Below are 27,141 nucleotides of genomic sequence, written 5' to 3' on the forward strand. Positions count from 1 at the left end.
CAGGCCATTGTCTGTTGTACCTTGGAAGCCGTGCCCTGGCACCCTGGTTGTTCAGTGGCTGGCGTTCACCGCAGCGTTAGTCAAAGTCCAGGAGTTAAAACAGTGAGACGCAGAGCAGATTAAAGGGTTTGATGGCAGGAAGTGTGAAAGAGCGGGTACAACGCTATGTCCTTTGTGTCACTCGCCCTGCAGACGACCTGTGGTGGGCCTTCTAGAAGAGAAATATGAATCAGTTCGTCTGTCACGGACACACGGTGTCCTCTTAACTGTAAGATCCGCAAACACACTTGCCCACCCCAATACCTTTATGCCCAACATTTATTCTCTGGCATCGGTGCCACCCGCCGTCTGTCTACCTGCACTCTGAAGCCATGTTGGTGTCTGCGGGAGGACCACAGTGGTCACGATGGGCAGTGTTCATTCCAATAAAGTGTGATGATGCCACTCTAACTAAAGTGGAGGTCAACGCCATATTTCTACCTTAACAGTTAACCTCGTCGATAGAAACGACACACTAGATGCCCTCGCCATTATTCTTTAATCTGGCAGGAGGCATACAAGAGGGTAAATAAAAGTAGAGATGCGTTTGAGGAAGTGCAGACCACCGCAGTTGGCCTGGACAGGTGGGCTGTGCTCGTGGAGGCCCCATCAGCACTGACACGCCTTTTCCTGATCATTACCTGCCATTTATTCTTCTCTCTTTCTTTCTAGGTGACCATCAACACAACTATAACCATCTGATGCTTGCCAGTCCAACTCACACCCCTACAAACGGTAAGAAGTGTCATTAAGTCTCACTTTATATTTCACTCCTTCCTCTTATGAATGTGCCAGAAGACCAGTATGGATGGGCTTTTCCAATAAGCTCTCGTATGGGCCAAGGGTGGGTTTGCCCCTCCTATTCCTAAAATGTACACATTGGATTAATTGGAAATTCCAAATCGGCCCCATATTATGGACCAGTGGTTCATCCAGGGTTGCCACCTGCCTCCTTGCCCAGTGCTGCCAAGATAGCCTCTGGTGGGTTTGAGAACGTCCTGTTATTTACGGTATCTACCTTATGTTGGCATTAGAGATGCCCAATTTTTAAAACTGTAAGGGTGGGAGTTTTGAAAGACCTGAAATTCCTCGGGGACCCACACCCCGCTCTTTGACACAAACTCCGTGGGTCCTCCATCCCTTAAGACACGACCGTGAAACGCAACATGCAGGTGGCAGAGCAGAGCGGTGTGCGGTTATGTGGCGGGCAGGGGTCAGCTGTCACATGCTGATGAAGTGCGAAAGCAGGAATCGATGCCAAAGTCAACGTTTTGGCACAGATCCAGCACTAGCTGGCATACCCTGGCAGGCCTGCTTTCTTTCTTGTGCCTTTAGCTGCCAAGCCTGGTCCCAGTGCCCTTCGACCTGCACGATGAATGGCGAGATTAGTAAAGAGGGGGTGCCTGCAGACCTTCATCTGGTAAACCATGGAGGCTGAAGTCCTGTCGTCTGTCACACCGAGGTCCCCATTGGTGTCACACACGCTACTTGCTCACTTTCACTAATGTGTATACAGAACGCCACATTTGATGTGGGCACCGCCACGCAAGGGGATGATGGCTGCCACGTTCTTAGTGCCATCGCACATGTCACTTGATTTTAGAATTTCAAATCTTTTCACGTTTTACTCCCTGCACCCTCGGGCACTTTTGTAACTCGGGTGACACAAGCTGCGCGCTGTGCTTTCCTGTATGGCTGCTGAACATCTTTCCTTTGATTGCAGCTTACGGATTTCAAAACGCTAGCTGGCCCGCCGCCAGAGACCTCCCCTCCGTCGCGAGGTCATTTTAGGAGTGAATGAAACTCGATTTTAGAGGGTCATTTGGCTTGCAGCTGCAGTACATTGTCACAGTGCTGCCAGGCCCCATTAAAAAATTAGGCAAACGCTGCCGTCGGATAATTGTGTCTGTCAAAACACACACACACACACACACGTACGTGTCCTCCTGTGGCCGTTATAAATAAAGCGATGACACAACAGCCTTGTTTACACATGGCCGGCTTTGTAAAAGGATAGCAGCCCACCCTCATGGCTGATTAAACAATATGGCACAAGGCTGTGATGCCAAAGGTTATGACACACTTTTAATGATGCATTCATAATCGGCCTTCTGAGCCATTTGTTTGAGCACAGAGACCCTGATCACTGGTGTGGGGGGCTGAGGCTGAGCTGCAGAACAAAGACCCCTCATGTGGGCCCTTACTGGGTCAGACCAGTCAGCGTGTCACCACTTATAGAAGGGTCTGGAGCCCAGCAATGTAAGAGCAACTTTGACGGGCCGTACAGATGTCGTAGCCTCAAGTTGAGGTGGACGTCTTCCTGACAAGATGACAGCCGATGCACAGGCTCCATGGTTGCCCGTCCTGCTGCAGACTCGTCAGAGAGGACAAGCCCACCTTTTGGGTAATTCACCTTTACTGGTGTTGGCCAGCATCGTCTGAATTCTGATTTATTTCAGGGTGACCACCAGACTGATGGCGTGGTGGTGGACAGGAGTGAGACTGGACATGTGACAATACAGTGACTACGACTGTCACCACCACAGGCCCCAGTTACACCACATGCTGCATCTTCTCTCCACATATACTACACATATATTAGGGGTGGGTGGCTCACCACTACAGGGACCTGGAGACAAGGTACTAGCCAGAAGTTAAATATGAAAGGGTGAGCCAGTGATGCCACCCCTCCTCACACACACACTCAAACATCAGCTGTTCCGGTGGGCACACTTCCTGTGCTGTGGGTTCCCAGTTGCATGGACTGCTTTCAGACTGCAGTGCTCCACCATCAGGATTCAGTGTAGCTGATTACAACAGTGAAGGCCGAGGACTTTGAACACTTAGAGCAGTGCGAGCCCCCCGGCTTTGGGTACCACGCTAAACCCAAGTGGGGACGCACAGGCCCAACCACATTGGCACTAAGTGAACGATGTTTCTGTATTCAGAGGGAATTAAAAACTAGCAGAGACAACCCCAGCTTCTCTGCCCCAGGCAGCACTTTATCTTTCAAATGCAGATTACATGCAGATTTAAGGCCTTTGATTTACAAATGAAGTCATCTTTGTTTCTGTAATTACAAAAAATCATTTTCAAAATTTCCACAATTCTTATTGTTTCTGGAGATTAAGTCTTAGCAAACGGAGAGACTGGTTGGTGTGCCAGTCATACCAGGGGCTCGGCTCGCCTATCTCAGTGCCAGGAAGTTCATTTCACTCAAGCGGGGGACAGTGAGTGGCGCGACGTGACGCACAGAAATGTCTGCACTGGCAGGCGCTTCCCAAACTCGACACGGACCAAGACCACCCAACCCCCTGTATACAGCGTGCAGCAGGGGGCCGTGGCGACCAGTAAAGGGCGAGGTCTTGTCTCAGCTCAAAACTGAATTTCCTGGTGAGGACAGGCAGGTCCGCTCCGCTCAGACTTCCCTGTCCCCAGCTGCAGATTCCAGCTCTTCCAAGGTGTGCCAAAGCCACTCGAGAGGTCGAACCCCACCAGCATGTTCTGGGTCTGCTGGAGGGTCTCCACCGATTGGGATGTGGCCAGAGCAGTGTCCTTAGGACATTCGCAGACCACTTCAACTGGACCCTCTCGATCCACAGGAGCAGCAACTCCACTCTGAGGGGCTCCCGAATCTCTGAGCGTCTCACCTTCATTTCTAGCATTTGCATTCCTGATCTTATTTTTTTTTTTTTTCTCCCATGACCATAAGAAGGGGACAGGGGTGCACGTCAACCAGTAAACTGACTCAGCTGCGGCGTCACCACCGTGGACCAACAGAGTGCCCACAGAACACCTGGCGCCACTCCAGTCCGCCTGTTGACCGAATGCTCCGTGTTCTGTCACTCGTGAACAAGAACTCCGGCACTGAGGGCGGTTGATCCCCCTCACCTGGAGGCAGCAATCCACACTTTTGTTGAGGGGGTCACGACCTCAGTCTTGGAGGTGCTGGTCCTCATTCCAGCCACTTCACCCTTGGTAGCAAATTGCTCAAAGCCCAAAGGCAGAGATCTTAAAATGCAAGTTGCGCTCAGACAATGGATGCAGGATGAACTTATTTACTTCAGGACATCACTGCAAAGGGTGCGAGGCGTGAACCAACCCTGGGTGGGACAGCAGCGGGTCACAGGTCACGGCCATGTGCGAACTCTCGGCCAGGCCAGAAGTCAAAGGGGGTCCATGGTGTTGTGAGGCCGACTTTGCCAGTCTGTGTAACCCAAGTGTGCTTCTTTAAAGGCAGCATGTGGAGGTTCAGGGGTGCCAGGGACCTGCTTACCCAGGATGGCCCAGCGGCCCAGTGCACCAGAGAGACTGCCATGGGTTTTGATTTTCCTCACTGCCAGACATTCTTCTTCTCTTGGGGCCTAACAGGCCATTCTGGTGACACAGGGCCTTCGGTTTTGTGAAGCCTTGGCACTCATTTTCTGGATACGGTCCTGGTGGTCGATGGCATTTATCTTCTGAGCCATTCTAGTGATGCATTGTTAATTTACTTGGGTGACTCCATTTGTCTGTGGACTTCCAGGGATCCGTCTGTTTTACTTTAGTTTTTTAATTTACTCAGGTGTACCCACGTGAGCCAGCTTGTCTTGATTAAGGGGTCCGGTTCCATCGACTTTGGCTCCGGGATCGTCTCTACAGACGCACACAGTTTCTCTTTTCTGCCTCTGTATTTAACGGATGACAGACTGAGCACTATGGGACCCCCCAGTACAGTTTCTAACTGCTTCATGTTTTTTGTCTTTTGCAGAAAAACCTCGGATGAACAGCATTCTTACCTCTGCCACTGAACCCTACGATCTTTCGTTCTCCAGATCATTCCAGAGCCTCTCCCACCTGCCACCCTCATATGAATCGGCAGTTAAATCTGACCTAAGTAAATATTCTTCTCTGAAGAGATTAAGTAGGTGTTACTTCATTACATATGTCACACATTTGCTTTCCTCCTGTGTGGGCAAAGAGCAGGCATGATGGGCACCATGCATTGCTCTTCCTGGGTATTGTCATCCTGGACCCGCTGGTGCTGCTGGGTCCCAGAAGCAGATCTCAGTGTTTGGTGTTGGTCGGTTCTTTCCGTTAATAATGGCGCTCATGTGGCCTCTCGGACGCATTTCATCCTGTCCTGCTGGAAGCCTCCATTGCGCCTTTCCCATCATCCACGTGGGTCGACGCGACGGAACCTTCCAGAGTCCCACCGTCAATACAGGGCCGGCTGTTGAGTGCGACTTTGAATCAACAGGGTGCAACGCGTCCAGAAATATTATTTTCATTTGTATTTTCTCGCTCAACTGCCCACCGCAGTCGTCACGTTTGCCGGTGTTGATAGATTACGCTCTGCAAAGCGTAGCGCACAAGACTGGGAGAGTGAAGAGCCGAGTCAAGTAGGAACAAATACGAGACTTCTCTCTCATCTCAAGATAAATAAGCCAAGACGGCCTGGAGGCCCATGCTTGGCTAAACTCTCCTTATTACGAGGCTGTTGGCAGGATTTGTCTCGCGCGCTGTCATTCCTGATTTGAAATGCCGCACTGCTCATTTCTGGGGCTTCTCCTCCGGTCGGTGATGAGCTGCAAAAGTTCACCACAGACTTTGGAAAGTTTGCAGACCAGTCTGGTAAACTGGCCACGGGCAGCAGGGACACAGAGAGTTCAACACCAGGGTGGGATGGCCGTCTGTTTCAAGCCATTCTCAGGCACGGGGACCACAGCGAGTCCCCAGTCGGCCAAACCTGCATGTCCTTAAGAGGACCTGTGGAAAACATGAAAGTGCCCCCTGAGTAGACACGTCTTTCCATCTTTATCCGATTCGCAGTCTAGGAAACTCGCCTCGCTGTATTTCTTGTTCAGAGTTCTTTACCGATGAGCGCCAGCACAACCACAGCTACAGCAAAGTCCAGTGACTTCTAGAAGGCCTCATGACGCTCTGTGGCTCCTCTGCCCACTGCTGAATTCTCGTCACACTGGTGGTCATTTAGCGGGGCACACAGTGAACTGAAGGCGCACTGAGCGTTCAGCCGCGAACGTAAACCGAGCGCCGTCCGTTAACCACGCAGAGCCCACCCGTTCCTCTCAGTGTCACCCTCCCCTTTCTCCAGCCCAGTGTCACCACGCCACTCGTACCTTCACACGGTTGACCAGATGATGTCACAGGTCGTGAACTCCACTCATCCCACGGTGGCAGCCACCCTAAGCAACAGCATACAGAGCACCTCAGAAATGTCGTCCAAAAAGAAAGAAACCAAAATCAGCATCGCCTGGAATTCAAGTGCAAAACACCGAACAGGGAAAACTGAGAGAAATAAGTAAATGAAAGACAATCATGACAACCGAGGAAGGCGCCTGTCTGTACCCCTGTGAACTGTACGATAGATAAGTCGACACGGCGATTGTCACGCAGGGTCTTGTCAGTGACGTGTGGCCCACCCAGTACTTCGTCACACTCAAACGTGCTTCGAGATTCTCAAGCAGTCGCGCTCACTAGAGAGCCCTAGTTTGGACCCTGGCACGTGGGCTCACTCTTTTAGTGACGTTTCTCATGTGGGAGGATGGCGGCTCACTCGAGCCTGCAGTCACCTGGCCGCCTGCACAGAGAAGTGAGAATTTCAGCTGCCGGCTGCACACCTCATCGTTGAGGACGTTGGGACGGCGCTGAGCGCCTCCTGCTGCTGGGATGCCTGCCCTCCACCCACAGCTCTGCCTCTCCTTCCTTGAAGTAATGAGGAGCGGCCGGCGACACTCACATCTGATTCAGCTTCCTGTGCTGTTTTTTTCTTCCTGTAACACTGAAACTCCCATCTTTGTAGTCCGACACCAAGCCCCCCGGACCCTCGTCTCTTCTGCTTCTAATTGCTTCATTAGACTTGGGAAAGCAGCAGAGCAGTGGCTGAAAGGTAGGAAAACAAGCGAGTGCACCGAGAAGAGCGTGAGAAAGGTTTCACCTCACTGAGCACTGAGGTCAGCGCCTAATCGAGCTGATTAATTATTCCGAGCCCGCCGCCCGGCATTCTGAACATTTTGCTTCCAGTTAAGCTCATTATTGTTGGTTTCCCCCCCTGCTGTGCCATCTTAAGCACGGCCAGAAAGAGCGCCGCTCCAAGTATGATCCTCGTGAAGGACGTTCTTGTCAATTTAAGTTGGACAGAGGGAGAGCTGGGTAATGAAATGTGGACCTCAGTCGGCTGGCCTGAAGCGCCTGCTGTCAGCTGCTGCAGCGACGGGAGGCTCAGGCCTGCATTTTAATGGGCATTCGGAAGATCAAAAATGTCATCTTGGGAAGTCTGAGGCTTCTGCCAGCGACAAAGTAGGCATCAGCAGCGGTGCTTAGGAGTGCAGTCCAAAAAAACAGTGGTGTGGCGTTAGATATGCATCCCAGCATGCCTTGCATCAATCACACCAGCCGCCCTGTCCAGTGCTGTCCGACGGCGTGGACTCGTCTTCATCGGCCTTACGTCTCTGAGAGGAAGACGCCATGCGTGCTTTGGATGCAGTAGCTTTATTCTCTGGAAATGTCGCTGCTTGTATCTTTGTAAACTCTGACGCGTTTTCTTTCACCGTTTCTTCAAACTCCTTTATTCCTGAGCAGTGCAGAAGCCCAGCCTGGCAGCATTTGACAAAAGGCAGGCGGCCTCTCTCACTCACGCCAGGCCAGTTAACCTGAATAATGCGCACGTCTTCGGGATGTGGACACATGAAGAACATGGCAGTGCCGCAGAGACCACTCAGATTAGTCGGTGAAACGCTAGGAGCGCACGTCACTTAACAATGGACAGCACAGGGCAGGCTGAGGTTGGCAGACATTTCACGTATCACGACAGTGACGTTCTCTTTCTCAGGACTGACCCTGGAGCAGCGACAAGCACAACCGTTACAAAGACCCTGGGGGCGCTCAGTCCGGCCCAGTGACTGCCTGTGTGTGTGTTTGCTGCATGTGCTCTCCATATCTATGTGGGGACCTCCAGGTGCTTCCCACATCCAGTATCTGTGCAAGTGGGCATGCTGTGTGGTGGACTGGCATCCCCAGTATTTGAGGCTGTGGGTCCTCATCCGCCTGGAGTGGAGTCAACAATGAATCAACTGCGTGAGATTTCAGTTTGTCAGGTGTGCGGAGTTTCAATAAACACTACAGATTGGGTCGTCTCTCCTAAAAACCTGAAACACGTTCTGCCCAACCTTGACACGTGGATGTTGGAAAAGGACTGGAAGAGAAAACGCAATCACGACGGGCCGTCCTGTCTGTCATCGAAGAAAGGGGGCAAAAAAATCAGGCGTAGTCTCCCCTCATACACTTGGATACGGGGATCGATAAACCGCATTTCATCAAAAACAAATCATATCAGATGAATAATATAATGAACAATTATTATAAAAGTAAAGTTGAATAAATCGGACTGCATGGATAAAAAGTAAAGGACCACTTCCGGTTAGCGGAAACAGCCCTAAAGTTGATAGAAATCGACGTTTTGTACCCAATACTTTTAGGCAAACTTTGGTTGACGAAGTGTACTCAAGTGACACACACACACACACACTTCCATTAACGGGACATTCATCAAAATCTCGAGGTCAAATTTTTTTCATGATTCCAGTACTCTCCCCTCCACTTCGTATAAGAGAAGGTAAAAGTCTCTCAAAGAAATGATGTCCAGAGAGCCCTCGGGTTTGTCTCCGGTAAATAAGAAGTAAACAGCCATCTTTAAATGGTCGCCATTCCAGTGCATTGTGGGAAACATGGCTTAGGTAACAAAGCAGCGGCGCCCCCTGCCCATAAAACATGCTGTTGAAAGATAACCTCAAAAGTGAAGACTCCCGGGAAAAACAAAAAGAAAGAAACGGATCTCTTATTCCCAGACGTGTTCACAGGCCTAGCGAACGTGTGGCCCACAATGCTCTGCACGTCCCCCCCTTAAACAGAGCCAGCCTGTGAAGATGCCATCCCAATTATGAATGGAGGAACGTTTGTGGACAGTGCAGGCTTATTTCGGCCACTTGACGCACATTTGCTGCCACACAGAGCCCACCAGGGTCCTACGGGCAGCCTGCCTTTGTATTCCGGATTACGGCGAGATTACAGAGTGTCACAGTCGTCACAGAGTAGTAAATGTTACAATATCGCTGTCTCTCTCTCTCTCTCTCTATCTATCTATCTATCTGTCCAGTGTATTACATCAGTAAGGCTAAAGGGGTATGAAGAACAGAGTGACCAGGGGGGCACTGGCTGGCTAACTCATGTGAACTCCAGTGTCGAACGTTGTACTCTTAAGAGGTGGCACAAGTGACAGGCCCTGTGTAACTCCTCAGTGACCCCATCATCTTGATCTGCTGACCACCCGATGACCACCACTTACAGGTCTAATGCCACCTCAGCCCAGCACAACACAACAGTCAAGTCCGTACTCCTTGGCGTCTGTTGACTTCAGCTTCCTTTAATGATGAGGCTCACTGACTCCATGCCACCTTCATACCAGGAAACAGCTTGGCTGCACCTGATATTAGAATGTGGTCAGTGCCCCCACCCTGTGGTGCCAGGGGTGGGACTCTCAGCCCAGCCTCACATTTCTGCCCCGGGTGAGTGAGGTTCTCTGTGATGGACGTGCCACAGCCTGGTGGGCGCATCAACTCCTAGTTGGGCTCAGGACTGAAGGGATGGCCCTCAACTTGCTGCTGGGGGTTTGCACTTACAGGTCTAAATTTCTACTTGCAGGCCCCCCCAGTTTGTCAAGCGTGGTGTGAAGAGTCTATTTATTAATTGTTATACTGACTGTTAATATTCTGAAAACATCAAATCTGAAAGACCACGCAATTCTGTGTGCCTGCATCCTGGTTCTGGTCTTGGTAATGCCACGTGACCTTCTGGGGGTTACAGAATGATGACGGCACTCATGACCCCCCTTCACTTTTTCCTGTCCATTTTTAACTGAGTGGATATACCAATGGGGGGTGGGCTGCCACTGGTTAGTTGGAACAGCGGGGATGACATGCCCGACACACAGTGGAAAAACAAGGGCGGACCCCTCACTCCAGCACTGTGACCACCCTCTCTGCCGGAGGAGCGAGTGGCTTCTAGTCACTTTATATGGCGCCTTTCAGAGAGACACACAGATGGCTTTAGTTTTTGATGAGGAGATTCGTGGTGGTGGTCAGGATGCACGGATACAGAGAGCTGCCCACCCACCACGCGATGAACCACCTCACAATCCGTCGTCATTGAGAGAGCGGGGGGACTCCTCCCTGTTAACACTGAAAAATGAAGGTCAGTAGAGGCGAGAGGAGACATCTTCAGTGGGGTCTGTGCCTGGTGTAGTCCTGGGTGAAATGCCAACTGCCTGGTGGGCACACTGTGGCAGACCATACTCAAGTCCATTAAGCAGAAACTCAAAGGTTTAACAGACGGGTAGTCCTGGGTGAAACGGCACTCTGGGTAAGGGTGTACTTTAGTGGCTGAAGCCCCAAGTGCCTGGTGGGCACGCTGTGGGCGACAGTCCTCTGGGAGGGTTAGGTGTACTGAATATAGCGCCTTCACTCGGACTAAAGACCGGTGCGTCACAATAGTGGCTATCATTTCTGGGGTCGTCTAATACTGGGACACACTTTGCCCATACCCAGTGACCCTGAACTGGACCAGGTGGGTGTGAGAACGTCACAGTAAATGGCCCCCTCTTCAGCATGTGTCACTTGTCTGACTTAGAATGGCCATGGAGTTACCTCAAGGGGTGCGCAGACCCTCTTTCTTTTACGTTGTACCTTCTGCCAAAAATTAGGCGTTTGTGTCAGGAATGCCCCTGAAAGCTGTCCGTATGTTGTGCTTTTTACTGCGTGTGCCACCGCAGGGCATAGCAACAAAATCTGAAAAAGTGTCGGAGTGTCGCTAACACCCACGAACGTGCAGTAAAGTGCGATTCGTCCATTAACATTACAGCTGAGGTGTGGGGGTCCCGGGGGGCTGGTTCGTGTGTCTTCCATTCAGTCCCAGCTCAACTCCCATTTGTCTGATTGTCAGAAAACCAAACCGGCCGGTGGGTTACGAAGCGTGATGTCCCCGTCCTGACCCTTTATTTCCGTGTTTTGCAGGTGACAAAGAGGTGGACGACTATTACACCAGAAAACGGCACCTCCCGGACTTGGCGGCGAGGGGGACCCTCCCGCTGCACATCCTCAAAATGAGTCAAGAGCAGCAAGGCAATCACCGGGAACGGCCGCGCAGAGTGCAGCGGGCCATGTCCCAGGACAGAGTGCTGTCACCAGAAAGAGCCCCGCCGCAGGAGTACGGGACACCTTACGGGGGACGCATCCTCTCGGACGAGCAGCTCCTCTCTGCGGAGCGCTTACACTCCCAAGACCCTCTCCTTTCGCCAGACAAGGTGATGTCACTCAAGCGCTCCGGCTTTCGCGAGAAGTCCATGTCCAGGGCGTTGTCACACACCGACGTGTTCGTGTCCACACCCGTCATGGACCGATACAAGATGACAAAAATGCACTCTCATCCTAGTGCCTCAAACAATTTGTATAACACTTTGAGTATGAACCAGACCGCCACCAAGCGGCAGGCCTTTGCTTCCAGAAGGACCCACACGGTGGAGCAGCTTCAGTACATCCCAGGACACCACCACCACTACCGCACAGCGAGCAAAACGGAAGTAACTGTGTAAAGACGCTCGGGACACGGCCCGCCTCTGGCACTGTCCCGGCCCGCCGCTGCGCAGTGACCTTGTGTGTGGCCACACGTTGGGACGGACGGACGGATTTGCTTGCGGCACCAGCTTCCCCAGTCTGTCTGTCTGACTGCGCCGAACTGTGCAGGAGGGACGGAGACGCCTGTCCTACGAGCGCACGTCACACGGCCTGCCTGCCTGCCTGCCAGCCAGCACACAAGGGCTTTGTACAGGGGAGTGAGCGCGTCCCGAGACGACAAGCGGAACTGCAATAACGGCCGAGAGGTGTCACTCCCAGTTCCAGTATGAGCTTTAGCGATACCTCCGATACTGAACTGGTTTGAGCACTTTTGCCAGTGCCTCTTAAAAACGCCCCATTTCAATAATGAAGTGGCTTTGTGGGTTAATAAGCACAATGAATTCAAACGCTGCTTTGCTCTCTTTTGTAATGGCCGGCCGGCCAGCCAGCCAGCACGCACGTCTCAGCTGCTTCTGTAAATAGACGAGAGGAGCCGCCGCTGTACGGAGGGGTCGGGACCACCGGCCGGCCGACCGCCCACTTGGAATGGAAGCGTTAGTGTGCGGGGGAGGGGAAGAAAACCGGCAGAGCTCCTCCAGTTGCTAAAAAACAAAATGCGTTCTTTTGGGTTTTTTTTTTTTTTTGCAGCCTTACATTTTATTTTCAATTTTTATTTTATTTTTTTGGCTATTTACTTATTCCTGCTAGATCGGTAGAAAAAGCTGCATTCATTTACATATCAGCAATTATATGATGTAAATAATAGCGTTCGTCCAAGTGGAATAAATAACCGTTGTCTTTATTGTTAAGAACATTGCTGTCACGATGTAACTAAAAATCATTACGCAAATTAAAATATCGTTGTAACTTTCGGCAAGAAGAGGATTAAAACTGTGAACTGTTAGTTGTCTGTATGCTTTGTCTAAAATGCCTTACACGATGTTATCTTGAAGCAGTTAACAGGCAGCGGCGTCCATTCACTCCGTAGCTCGATGCGTTCCCTGAGCTCCTCCGCATTCAAACGCCTGTGACATGTCAGAGTAGACCCTCCGTGTGTTACGGCCTGCCCTCCTTCCTCCTCCGGTGGGGTGGGGAATGAAAATGAAGGGAAACCGTCGACAGAGCAGCAGATCAGTTAAAAAGCCGACGTCCACTAGAGGGCGACGCCGAGTCCACTAAGCGGAAGTGTTAAAAAGAGTCTAGTGTTCAGCAGCAGAGCCGGCGACTGGAAACGTCCGGACGGAAGGACACCCCGGTGTGGGCCACGCTAAGCGATGACGTAAAGCGATGAATGAACTAAACTCTGGCAAAAGGGGGCGTTGGGTCTGCAAATCTACGGCTGAGTCCGCTTTCGGGTTGGATCAGGGCGCGCATTAACAGTAAACGAGAAAGACGAGGGGTACACGCTGAGGACCCTTTAGTAGAGCGCCCCCTATCGAGCACCGACTCTCAGATGTGATGCCACCTCCTCCACATTTGCTAATGGAACCCGCTCTGTTGCCTTCATTTTCGGTGAGTTAATATTAATAACGGCGAGCCAGTAGGTGAGCAGGCTGACTGAGACCCCCTTTGCACCCGTGTCTTTCATACATCATATGAATCGCAATTAAATACCTGAAAAGGAAAAAGAATGATCAGCCAAACATTCAGAGTCCAGTGCTAGACCACCACAGGTTTTCATCCTAATCCTTTTCTTGATTCATCTTTGCTGCTAATTCACTTCTTATGTTGTCATTTTAATTGTCATTTAAGACTTCGCCTCCTTCGTTATTTATTTTTTGAGAGACAGAAAAGCCATCGGATGAGCAGCTGACCCATGTCCACCTTACGATATCTGAGGATAAAGAACGGAGAAGGTCTCGGTAAAGGTGGTCTGCTTTTGGTGACCATTTTAGAAAAAAGAAAATCCGCCATTTTCAAAATGTCTGTCGTTAGGCTGCTCGCGTTAGTGGTCACAACAGCGGATCTTCTTCCATATCTTTCTGTCCTCTACATCTTGTTCTGTCACCTCCGTCACCTGCATGTCCTCTCTCACCACATCCATAAACCTTCTCTTAGGCCTTCCTCCTCTCCTCTTACCCAGCAGCTCTATCCTTAGCACCCTTCTCCCAATATACCCCTCATCTCTCCTCTGCACGTCCAAACCAACACAATCTCGCCTCTCTGACTTTGTTTCCCAACCGTCCAACTGGAGTTGACCCTCTAATGTCCTCATTTCTAATCCTGTCCATCCTCGTCACACCCAATGCAGATCTTAGCATCTTTAACTCTGCCACCTGTGCCACCATCACCAACCCATATAACATTGCTGGTCTCTCTACCGTCCTGTAGAGCCTCCCTTTTACTCTTGCTGATAACGTCTGTCACAAATTACTCCCGACACTCTTCTCCACCCAGTCCACCCTGCCTGCACTCTCTTCTTCACCTCTCTTCCACAATCCCCATTACTCTGTACTGTTGATCCCAAGTATTTAAACTCATCCACCTTCACCAACTCTACTCCCTGCATCCTCACCATTCTACTGACCTCCCTCTCATTCACGCACATGTATTCTGTCTTGGTGGTCCTACTGACCTTCATTCCTCCACCTCTCCAGGGTCTCCTCAACCTGCTCCCTACTATCGCTACAGATCACAATGTCATCAGCAAACATCACAGTCCACGGGGACTCCTGTCTAATCTCGTCTGTCAACCTGTCCATCACCATTGCAAATAAGAAAGGGCTCAGAGTCGATCCTGATGTAATCCCATCTCCGTCACTCCTACCGCAGACCTCCGCACGGTCACACTTCATATCCTGTACAACTCTTACGTGCTTCTCTGCCATTCCCGACTTCCTCCTCATACAATACCACAGCTCCTCTCAGTCACCCTGCCATTTGTTTTCTCCAGGTCCACAAAGGCACAATGTAACTCCTTCTGGCCTTCTCTAAACTTCTCCATCAACATCATCAGAGCAAACATCACATCTGTGGTGCTCTTTCTGGGCATGAAACCATCCTGCTGTTCACTAATCATCACCTCACTTCTTAAGTTTCCACTACTCTTTCTCATAACTTCATGCTATGGCTCATCAGTTTTATCCCACTGTAGTTACTTCAGTCCTGCACATCCCCCTTATTCTTAAATATCGGCCCACCAGTACACTTCTTCTCCAATCCTCATCATCCTCTCTCTTTCCAAGATTCCATTAAACAATCTGCTTAAAAACTCCACTGCCATCTCTCCTAGACACCTCCATGCTTCCACAGGTATGTCATCTGGACCAGCGGCCTTTCCATTCTTCATCCTCTTCATCGCTGTCCTCACTTCCTCCTTGCTAATCCGTTGCACTTCCTGATTCACTATCTCCACATCATCCAACCTCTTCTCTCTCTCGTTCACTTCATTCATCAGCCTCTCAAAGTCCTCTTTCCATCTTCTCACCACACTCTCCTCGCTTGTGAGTACGTTCACATCTTTATCCTTTGTCTCCCTAACCTGCTGCTCATCTTTCCCAGCTCAGTCCCTCTCTGTAGCCCACCAGTCCTTTTCTCCCTCCTTAGTGTCCAACCTCTCGTACAACTCATCATACGCCTTTTCTTTAGTCTTCGCCGCCTCCCTCTTCACCTTGCGCCTTATCTTCTTGTACTCTTGTCTACTTTCTGCATCTCTCTGACTATCCCACTTCTTCTTCGCCATCCTCTTCGTCTGTATACTTTCCTGTACTTCCCCATTCCACCACCAGGTTTCCTTTTCCTCCTTCCTCTGTCCTGATGTCACGCTAAGCGCCCTTCTTGCTGTCACCCTTACCTCATCTGGTGTGGTTTCCCAGCTGTCTGGTGACTCTTCACTGCCACCCAGTACCAGTGTCAGCTCCTCCCTAAACTCAACCTTGCAGTCTTCCTTTTTCAACTTCCACCATTTGATCCTTGGCTCTGCCCTCACTCTCCTCCTTTTCTTGATCTCCAACGTCATCCTACAGACCACCATCCTACGCTGCTTAACTACACTTTCCCCTGCCACCACTTTGCAGTCCCCAGTCTCCTTCAGATTGACTCTTCTGCACAGGATGTCATCTACCTGTGTGCATCTTCCTCCACTCTTGTACATCTCCCTATGCTCCTTCCTCTTCTTAAAATACGTATTCACCACAGACATGTCCATCCTTTTGGCAAAATCCATGATCCTCTGACCTTCTCCATTCCTCTCCTTGACACCATACCTACCCATCACCTCCTCGTCTCCATTGTTCCCTTCACCAACATGTCCATTGAAATCTGCTCCAATCACCACATTCTGTTCATCACTTCATCCCAACTTGTGGTGCATATGCACTAACAACATTCATCACCACACCTCCAATGTCCAGCTTCATAATCATCACTCTGTCTGACACTCTCTTCACCTCCAAACAATCCTGAGATGCTGTTCCTTCAGTATAACCCCTACTCCATTTCTCCTCCCATCCACACCGTGATAGAACAATTTGAATCCACCTCCGATCCACCTGGCCTTACTCCCATTCCATTTAGTCGCTTCACACACAATATATCAACCTTCCTTCTCACCATCATATCTGCTAACTCTCTCCACTTACCAGCCATACTGCCAGCATTCAGAGTTCCTACCCTCAGTTCCACTCTCTTTACCTTCCTCCTCTCCTCCTGCCTCCGGACACGTCTCCCCCCTCTTCTTCTTTGGTCAACAGTAGCCCAATTTCCACCTGCACCCTGTTGGCTAACAGTACTGGTGGTGGTCGTTGTTAACCCGGGGCTCGACCGATCCAGTATGGAAATTTGTATTGTTGTCCGCTTATTGATCTGGCAAAATTTTACACTGGATGCCCTTCCTGCCTTAACCCTCCCCATTTATCCGGGCTTGGGACTGGCACGAAGAAACACACTGGTGTGTGCATTCCCTGTGGCTGGTATTATAACGGGACCACCAAATACCGGGTTTAATGTAGTTAAGAAAATGGTTGGAGTTTCAGACCCCAACTGAGGTGGTCTTCTTTTGGCTTACTAATCAAGTAATTAAACTCAATGAAAACGAGTTAATTAGCCATGCAAAGTGGCCGTTGATTAAGAGGAGGGTTAGAATGAAGAGCAGGGCCAGAGCTGGAGATGGGGGTCTCAGTGTTGAGAGTTCTAACAACGTGACCAAACTAATAACATGACAAATGTTGTGACACAGATTTGATGGCTGATTTTTGCCCTTCTGGCACCACCACTCTAATTTAGGTTGGCGCTGCAGCTTCACATCTTGCCCAGGGGCAGCCTGTCTGGCATTTCTGCCACATCCTAAACTCATAGCGTGTGCCCCATCCAGGGTGGTGCTTATGGCCCCCGTGCCCCATTGTATGACATGGTGACTCCACTTGCACTCCACCGTTGCCCAGTTGGCGGCAGGTTCACCCTACCATGCAGACCCAGATGGCAGAGTTTATTTTTTGGGGGGATGAATTTAATGGACTGCATGATGTGGACCCCTTTTGTTCTTGGGCCGCATCGCTGATGTTGTTCAGAAACCCAACGGACTGTACAAGCAATAAGCATCCACGTCAGTCCTGGCGTTCAATATGGTGGTGCTAGTGACAAGGTGACACTTGTGTGATGACTTGTCAATGTTAGGCCTGAGGTGACCCATTCTACTCATCATCATCATCAGGCTTTGAATATCTCATATCATCTCAAGGCCGGAAACATTCAGCGTGAGCGCAGCATGGCCTAAAGGAATGAGACAATCAAACGGCCGCCCCCCTCGGGTCACTACAGCACTAAGCGCTCGGACGCAGAATTAAAGCCCCTCTTGACTCGGCAGTCGGGAGACCAGGCACCGTGACGACGGCCACTACTGATGACCCCAATTCAGGCTGGCCTTACGTGGGGGATCCCATAAAGCAGAGGGGCTCCAACCACAAAACTGGACCCCTCACAGGAGCGGGCGCTGAACAAGTGGGCAGGCAGCAGATTGGCTTTAGAAGTCGTGGTGGACCAAAATCCTCTGACGCGTTACATGAGTTCTGGTTGGAAAGGGATGTCACACTCGCCGACTACCGTTGCCGTCATCGTCCCCCGAGGATGTCATGCTACATGTCACAATGGCACTTCTCCAGCACCGTGTCACAATTCTAAAGCTGACAGACTAGCGTCTCTTCCATTTGCGAGGTCCTTGGTGCCCCCCCCGTACCTCATCACATTCGCTGTCATCGCTTGGCGGCCCCTCACTTGCACTCAACTACAACTTGAGACTAAAGTCAGACCTGCTTGTGATGAAGTCACCGGGTATGTCGGACCCCACCAGTGCCCCCCACCCTTCGCTAGAAGATTCGTGTAACTCGCCTGGTAAAGGAGTGACATATGAGAGGCGATGTTTGTTCCCCAGGACTGCCCCCCCCCACCATATCCAGTAAGGGGGTGTGGAGCCCCCAGTGTCTCTCGGCTCCCTCTGTGCACCCTGACTTGCCCTGCTGTGTTCGGGTTGATTGTCCGCTCTCGCCTCTTGCTGCCCACCTGCCTGCTCGGCTTCTGCTCACTCCAGTGCGGACCCCCAGTCCTGCTCCTCTGATCCCCCCCTTCTTCTTCTTCCATAAAGTCACCTGCTTAGTGTCAGCTGATCAGCTGTAGGAACAAACAAATCACAAAGTCAACGAGTAAGCGAATCGAAACCAACGCAGTTCAGTGCCCCCAGGGTGACACACGAGACCCTCACTGGCCTTCTCTGAGCACCAGAGGGTACACATGGCTTTGTTAGATGGAGAGTGGGAGGACCGGGGTGGGGTGATTTGGAATTGTCCCCACAAGAGCAGCAAAAACAGGGGGTGTCACTGGCAATGGAGACCAAAACGACAGACCACTCGAGACCCCCCCGCTTGTCCAGGCCAGGCTCAGGAGACCCCCGAGTGAACCGTCTGGCTGCTCTTAACTCAAACAGACAGACGTCCCTCCCCTCTTTGTATGAAGTGACCACACCGTCACACTTTGTACCCGGCTGGGGTGACTTTCCATATCCATGACACTTTGAAAGCAGCGGATTTCCTGCAGTTAAACGTAACGTAGACGCAAACGGACGAGACGACATGACGGATGTCCCTGCACTTCCTCCCCGGGGTCACTGCTGGCCGCCACGTCGGTGACTTTGTTTCTGTAACTTTGCACAGACGTTGGCTGAGCGGCACTCGACTGTTTCTCTGTAGCTCTCGTCGTTCTCGATGGCCGACCGTATGAAGCACATCCTGTACCGTCTGTAGTTGTACAGCTAGGACCACCGTAGGAAACGTAGAGGCTTCGAGGACTTTTTCACTTTTCTCAGTTAGAACTGTTTATGGATTCAAACCAATAAATTGTTATATAACTGTCGAACCGTGGGCCGGGCTGCCGCTCGGCCGTCTGTGTTTCTGTCTTCTGTTGTTCTGAGGTGGTCTCCTTTTCATCCTGGCGTGAATGACAACCCGACCCCCATGGCGTCCGCCTCTGTCCCCGTCACAGTGATGGGGGTGGCACTTGCGGACCCCACGCCTGTCAGCGCACAGCCAGACAGCGAGACTGGGAGGGCAGCCATCCACAGAGGGTCCGTGGTGTTGTCCACTGAGCTCAGAGACAGGATGGCACAAGAGAAGGAGTTTGGAAGAAGCACAACACGTCTACGAGCCGCCAAGGCTCTGTCACTAGAGTGTCACATAACGAGTCTCAAATTAAATGAGAGTGAAGCCCTGCAGCCCCCCATGAACAAAGCCGAGCAGATCATCATGCCTGTGCCCAAGTACAGGTGACAGGTGACAAGTCATTCGTGCCACTTGACCTATTCGGGGCTCACACAGAGTCAGGACCCCTGCTGCCACTCACACTGCCACAAAGGAAAGGCGCTATAAAGGCAGGAGTTCCAGCTGTCACCAGTGAGTGAAAGTGTCAACTGAAGTGAGCCGTGTCACGAGGGAGTGTCACCGACGGGGGCTGAAAAATGACAAGTGGGGCGCCAGGCTTTCTGAAACAAGATGACAAAGTGCATGCCATCTGAGTGCCCCCCACCGGCAGAACCACTTCGCATGGTGGTGCATCGTGAGTTAATGTGTCGGGCTGCCATGAAGATGTCGCCTCTCAAAGCAGGGACAAGCCACAGGGGGCTCAGCGTGGTTCACTGTCAGTCTCCGTTGATGTACCACCATTAGGGTGGGGAGCAGTGCCCACCCGTGTCCGTCTCCAAGATGTCAGACAGAATGCCAAGGTGGCCAGAACGGGCACAGGTGAGGAAACACTCGCAGAATGTCTATGGGCTTGTGGGCCAGCAGGACCACCACTGGCAGAGTATCACATGGCAGGCACATGACAGAGAAGGGGGTCCAAACTGTTTTTTTTTTCTTTGTTGGCCCCGTGACACGAGCACACAAAAGGGTCTCACCTCATGTGCCACGTCCCCCATACAAATAAATCATTAAACAAATTAAACAAGTCTATCTGAATTGTGACACTTATGACAAGGCAAGTAAGAAGAATAAAGATACCCACCAGCGTCGGGTGTGGTGGTCCAACATGTGTGACAACTGAAATGGCCACCAGGCTCTTCCAGGTAAGTCAACGCCCCGACCCCCCCCCCTCAGAGTGACTTCCTGGTGCAGTGGAGGGGTCCGGTCCAGAGCTGTAGCCGCTGAGCCCACCCTCCTTGTGAATTTCTGAGAATGGAAACCAACCACTGGGTGCCCCCAGGGGGCTGCAACACCAGGATGGCAGCGCCAGGCTTTGCCTTTCCGGACCATCAGAAGGCACTAATGAGTGGGACTGAGGGGGCCGCAAACCCAACCGGAGGGGGGGCGTCTGGAGGAGCTGAGGGGGACCCTAATTTCACACTGCGGCGTGCGCTGGGCCTTCAAGCGTATGAAGAGGCGCACATCCCAGCATGCTCTGGGCCTTTGAGCTCCACTAATTGTGACTTGGGGGGCAGGCGGGGGTCCTGCAGAGTCTTTAAAGAACATGAGGGGGACGCATATCCTATATAGCGCCTTCTGGGGAGGGTCACCTATCGGACTATCTTCTCCCAGTTGAATGATTTACTCCGAGTTAGCTGGCAGTTTGGACGCACCAACCTTCTGATTTGGCACACCAAGGGTGGCACTGCATTGTGTGATGGGGTCTCACCCCTTAGACGTTCTGTCAAAATGAACTGGTAGCATGGTCCCCTAGTGACCACTTTGTCCCATGTCACCGACTGCACCAGTGCTCCTGCTATAAGGACATGAAAACAACAGAGCATGACAAACGTGCCAGCTGTTACAAGATGTGCTGCGGTGACATGGCAAAGCTGCCCGCCACTGTGACACCCTGAGCAAGTTGGTCTGCGAGGGGTGACGTCATGTTGACCAAAGGTGCTGTGAACTGCGACCATGAGGGGGTCTTGTAGACTCATTTGACCATCCCGAACTCCACTAATTGCTCTAAGTGCCAGCTATGGAGGTGGCAGCGACACCCCGTTTCCCTGCCACTTGTTTTTCACCTTTCGGTAACGTTGTGGCCAGACGAGCCTCGTCGTGCCAAGGGGGAGCGACTCTGAGCAAATTCACTTTAGTGGGCCCATCCAGAAACTTCACTTGGATGATGCCAAGTGTGCGTCCAACTAACCCTGCGCCTTAGCAAAGCCTGGGAGTTGGGGGCCTGGGGACACAGCCACCAAAGTGGCACTTCGGGACGTGGACTACCCGTGCAAAAGCCAACTATGACGTAAATATGACAATCACACAGTGTGGTCGACTGTTGGTTAAGGCACCAGACCACCTGACTCATGGATGGCCCTCAACAAGGCTGGGCTGACACTGAACAAATGCGGGAGCTGCCCGTGGCATTCACTAGGGCAAGGCGCTATATAACAGCAGCTGCCTGGACACCAATAACTCTCTGTGTGCCCCTCAGCTTGGCACTTCAACCTGCCTGAGATGGCGCTATATATTAGAGGACAGGTACACAATACAGCATACAGGGCAGCGGGGCCCCCTAGTGGCTAAAGCATCAAGGCGCTGGCTAAATTCTCCCCTCGCATGACGGAGCCCCCGATTATAAAATACGCGACCCAGCGACGCTGGCATCTGCCTTTAATGAAAGGCTCGTCCTCACAACCTCCCTGTTGGTCCTCCGAGTTCCTTTTACCTTTAGTTGGGGGCACACTGCTTAGTGCCACGGCCTGACCACTCCACTTATATGTTGTGCCCGTGTTCCCCCTAAGTGGATTTCCCACTTGCCAGTAATGAAGTGCAGGTGGGCTTTGTGGCCGAGTCCGTGCCCGCTTTACTCTTAAAGACCCTCACAGCCTTCTAATGAATGAGAATTCTGTCGCATGTTTGAAAAGTTCAGAAGCCAAAGGCTGGCAGGTGAGCCCCCCCACATGGAAGGAGGGCGGCGCCGACGGTGCCCATTACATCACATGTGGCACTTTCTAAACGAGCTTGGCTGCCATTATGCTGATTAACATATGCATATGATTAGCATGAGCAATCTAGTAATTAGCGGAATTGCTGAATGATGTGTTTGGGTACGGAGACACAATATCTTATCAAGGACAAACATAATGGCTGCGCTTGGCACAAGTGCTTAATTAAGATCATTTCTGCAATTCTTAAATATGGCACTAGATCAAGTCAGAACTAATATTCCAGGTCTTCGAGTCAGATCACATTTCATTGGCTCAACATTGTGCCAACTACTGGCGAGGGGCTCAGACTCCTGCACGCAGACGGCCCCCCAAACACAAACGACAACCAGAAACATCAAAGTAATGAAAGAAGAAAAGAGAACAACCAGGAAGAAGAGTCAACGCCAAAGCCTTGAGGGCTCCTCTGGCACACAGGGGCACAGCTGCCCTTTGCTCCTCTCACTTCTGGCCTGCCACCTCCCTGCTCCACCGATGGGCAAGGGGTCTTTTTGGCTCAACCAGAAGGGTTTCTGGTCGACTGCCATACCAAAGAGTGTGCCAGGGGTGTGCCCGAATCACTCCAGTAAACTTGTGGACTGGGGAGCATTTACAATACTAACAAGTCCTGCCCTGACACACCCAGCCATCCCTCCTCCACCCCCCTTACCCCACCACTCACTCATGGAGGGCCTGGTTCTGTACCAGCAGCACTGGACTCAAGTTGATGCCAGTCTGGGTCACGTGTGCCACAGCTCACACCCTTCTGGGCCTTGAACCCAAGATCTCACCACCCGCTCCCAAACTAAACCAGACAGGGCATTCTTTTGGCAGAGAAGGCTACTGGCGACACCTGCGGTTGTAAACGTCTCACTAGTTTAATCGCCCGACCCTTGGTGTGCCCAGATTGCCCATTCTTATTGTCACAAGGTCTCAGGTGGACACAGCCCATCCCAGCAACATCAGGCTCAAAGCAGGAGTAAATGACAGTAAGAATATTCACAGGGCACTGCGGCTTGTGATGGGCACACCAAGCTCAGCACGCCATGACGTCCGATGCCAGGGCAGTCTGGATTGTCCTCAGAGGAAGCTCTCTCCTAAACTGCCTGAAACTAATAAAACAAATATCAAAAATGAATTTAAAAAAAAAAAAAGTCCAAAAGACTTAAAAAGTAAAAAGTGACACAGAGAGAGAAGACCACCAATCAGAACACACCTCGGCCCCTGGCTCCTCCCACCTACATCTATCGTTTAGCAGTCACATGGTGCACTGGCCATCTCAGACAGCTGGCATCATGTGGGTGTGGGGTGCCCCTTTGCCCTCTGGCTTTGTCACCTTTTCCTGCATGCACCAAATAAACGTTCACTGCCGAGTGGCACATCAATTCCTGCTGTGCCAGGCCTGAGCCTTTACCAAACACAAGTGTTACCCTCATGTAATGGCACGAGGCTGAGGGCCACCTGTGATGTTAAATCAGCTGGGTGTGTAAAGGCCTCACCACTGGCGTCATTTTACTTTCAAGTTCGCATTCAGATCCAGCAGCATGCCCACCCTTAGGGGGGTCTCGTCGATTATTTGTGGTTAGATTTGCCCCACTTTGTCTGTTCTCCTGTTCCTCTCTTGCCAGGGTCCTTTTCTAGTGCATGTTTAAGCGGTGCTGCCCGTGACTCGCCACTCATTTAACTAAAAGGACGCGGGGGTGCCAGCTGGGCACACGTCGGTGCCCGGAGCTGACCTGACAAATCCCAGTGTCAGACTTGACAGCAAATCTGCTAAGAGGCCGACAAGTCCAGGTCCTGCAAAGGTGGTCCCTTTCCGATGCGCCTGTCACCGAGAGTTAAGTGACCAGGCCAGGCGACTGTTAAGACCGCAACAAATTCACACAAACACATCCGAGCTGGCAGACAATCCCACAAAGTGTTAAACAAACAGCGAAGGCCGCGCTCAGCAAACAGACTCAAGAGCGCTAAGCTCCCTGGGATGCTGGCGAAGACCCTGAAATCAAGAGCTCAGAAATTCAAAGGAGCGCAAACAGTGAGGCGCCAGCAGGCAGATGGGCAGGAAGGCGAGCCAAGAGGTGGCCATTCGGCCCGTCACTTTGTGCCCCTCCAGCGGTGGACTGAGGGGAGCAGCGGCAGGTCGGCCTCTCTGGGACATTTCATGAGCAAAACGTCCCTCCCGGCGGCCACTTCAAATGATTTTAAGTTTGAGTTCTGCCAGGACAGGTTGGACGGCTGGCACCGGGGTGGCCAAGCGGTTTTTTGCAATAGTAGGGCCACCGCTCATGCAGAAACAAGGCCTACAGAGGGTGATTGAGGACAAGGGTTCAACTGGCAACATGGGCACAGGAAAGGGGCGAGCACAGCCAGTCATGCTGCTCTGCCTCAAGTTTATGTTGTTTATTCAAACCTGCGGTTGTTTGTTATTATTTTTCATGTTCTGTTATTAATTCGGATTTTTTTAAGTTTAACTTTGTATGTATTTAAAATGGAGTTGTTGAATAATTATTGTTCAGTTTTACACTGTTTTAGGTTTCTTTGTCTTGGGCGCTCATTGTTGTTTGTCCTGGTGGGGCCAGAGGAGGCGGAGCCTCCTAATTAGGTGCTGGAGTACCAGCCAATCCCTGAAACCCAGCGTTGGGTCTGCCATTTTGTGCTTCTTGTTAGGACTTTTGGGCTTTGCACCCGAATCTTTTTTTTTTTTCCCCAGTATAGTCGTGTGGTTTGTGAGTTTCGGGCTTGACTGCTGGTGGGGAGGCGTTCTGATGCCACTGTGGTTGAGCTCGCACAGTAAAGGCTGCCAAGCTTAAAGGGACGACCAGGAGAAGAAATCAAAAAAGAAAAATCAGACGTCAACTCCCAAATCTAAACCCTGAAAACTAATAAGAGAAATCAAAGCAAAAGTCACAATGGGAATCTTAAGACGGGCATGACGACGGGTTGTATCTTTGACATCCGCCAACTCGGACTGGGACCCATCCAACATGCTGCTGCTTGTGGTGGCACATTGATGATGCCAACCACAGAACTTCCAGAACAACAAATCACAGCAACTGCCATTGTGTGGAGAAGATGGCAAGGCGGGAAAAAACAAAAAGACAGCACAGCATCCATCCGACCCGCTGTATCCTAATGACAGGCTCACGGGGGTCTGCTGGAGCCAAACCCAGCCAACACAGGGCACAAAGCAGGACACAAACCCCGGGCAGGGCGCCAGCCCACCACTTCTACGTTAAACATAAAAAGTCTCTCAGAGAAGGCCAGCTTGGAGTAGCCACTGATTAAAAAACAACCAAACTCTTAGATATTTGAGGTCTTTATTGTTGAATGTCTTTAATAAATTAGCAAGTATCGGTTGTTTATTTGGTTGTTTGTTTGGTTTTTTAACAGTTTACAGCCTTTCTGTTTAAGGAATGTTCATAACAAAACATACAAAACGAGGCCATGTCATTTGATTTCATTTCCGACAGGAATAAACTTTCCTAGAACGTCGACCCCACGCAGTGCCAGTTTTCAGCCTTGCATGTCATCAGGGTGCGCTTTTCAGATTTCTGGGATGTCTCTCTGTGTGTGTCGAGTGGACCCCCGTGGATCAGCAACTCGATCCACAAGACGCCCCTCCGGTTCGGACATTCTTGGCTATTGGACTTTGAGCCAATTGAACCCCCCAGGTAACCAGAAAGAAAAAAACAAGCGAGTGCCACCCGAGAGTTTAAGAATTTGGGTGAAATATGAAAGGGCACCTCCTCACACACACGGCCCGCGATGCGCCTCTTTGATGAAGCCGGAGTCACTCTGCTAATTGACGAAGTGCTTGGTAAGTAAACAGGCAGACGATGAGGATGATCCTGCAGACCCAGAGCTCCGTTTCTTCGGCACTAATGACGGTGCCAGCACATGCCATTCGCCGTCATTAACTGTATTTGTGAATCAGATGAAGACGACGCTAATAAAGCGCGGGCCGCAGCGCGGCACAAACTCCCATTTATCCTGTGAAGGGACTGAATATGAAAAAGAAAAAGAAACGAGTTCAGTGGCGAAGGCAGGCAGAAGAGAGCGAATAATTCAGAACAATAGAAGGCTGCGCTTCTTGGAAATGCTCAAAAATGAAAAATCACGTGGATTTAAGGGGAAAATCATTAGGGGAAACAGCTGGATGAGAGCAGTCGCAGTAATTAACCAGCAGTAAGAGTTTGGAGGCGAGCAGGTCTGGTTTCTCACACACACAAAAAGGAAAAAAAAAATCCCTTTGAAGCATAAAAAGTAAGTGGCCAGAACACCGCCATTAAGATCGGCACACAGAAGCATAAATGCGCGCTGCTTTAATCTGCACTTTAAAAGAGCGAGTGTGACAAATGAGTAAAACCGAACCGAACGGCAGACATGCGCGCGAGCCCGGCGTCTTGTGAGAATTAACCCGGAGCAGGCGCGTCACCCGAGGGGGGCACATTATAAATAATAAAAAATAAAAATCAGAAACGCCGCTACATCTGGGGAGTGACTTCACTTCACAAAACATCAAAATCAGGCCCAGTCGCGGCGGCCGCTCGTTCTCCTAGAGAAGCTGCCGCAGGAGTCGTCACTTTGGAGGCTGCGGAAAGGCGTCTGCGTGCCACGGTTGCCTAGCAACGGGAGTTGCGCTAACTTGGCCTCCGAGGCGCGGGCTCGAGGAGGTCTCGGTGCGCGTGGCCTCCCCCTTTAAACTGAAACCCACGAAAGGTTACGAGCTGATCTTTTGAACCCGTGGACTGAAAGCTCGGCTGAAAGGTGGCAGTGAGCTTCATCAGTGAAATCGCCCACCTACACCTACCTTACCACCCACCGAGGGAGCGCACGCCTTGCTGTGGACAAGAAACAACTCCGGCTGCACGAAGCACAAGGCAGCAGACAACCCTGGATGGGACGCCAGCAAAGTCCACTCTACAAGGAGGGCTCAGAGGGCGGTCACACGGTAAGACAATCTGGTCAGAGGATAAGTGGTCCCTGACACCCACTGTTGGGGTTTCATCCCAGGCACCTTCGACTCTTTGGTCACTGGGGATTCAAGTTTTAGTGCCCTGT

General features: G+C 51.2%; 1 protein-coding gene and 1 long non-coding RNA gene across 4 annotated transcripts in view; one reads left to right on the plus strand and one right to left on the minus strand.

The window, feature by feature from the left end:
• Window positions 1–13,762, plus strand: part of LOC120517656 (protein shisa-6) — a 196,250-nt gene extending 182,488 nt beyond the window's left edge. For 2 of the 3 annotated variants that reach the window (XM_039740087.1, XM_039740086.1), the window contains exons 6-8: window positions 712–774; window positions 4,790–4,942; window positions 11,106–13,762. In XM_039740087.1, coding sequence (XP_039596021.1) covers window positions 712–774; window positions 4,790–4,942; window positions 11,106–11,683 — 794 coding nt within the window. In that variant the 3' untranslated portion in view covers window positions 11,684–13,762. The remainder of the gene's footprint in view (window positions 1–711; window positions 775–4,789; window positions 4,943–11,105) is intronic. The other variant, XM_039740088.1, reaches the window with a different exon arrangement.
• The window catches only part of LOC120517658, a 35,978-nt gene that overhangs the window by 5,935 nt on the left and 2,902 nt on the right, over window positions 1–27,141 (minus strand). The gene's annotated exons all lie outside the window — the stretch shown is intronic.

This window comes from Polypterus senegalus, chromosome 17 (assembly GCF_016835505.1).
Source record: "Polypterus senegalus isolate Bchr_013 chromosome 17, ASM1683550v1, whole genome shotgun sequence".
NCBI lineage: Eukaryota > Metazoa > Chordata > Cladistia > Polypteriformes > Polypteridae > Polypterus > Polypterus senegalus.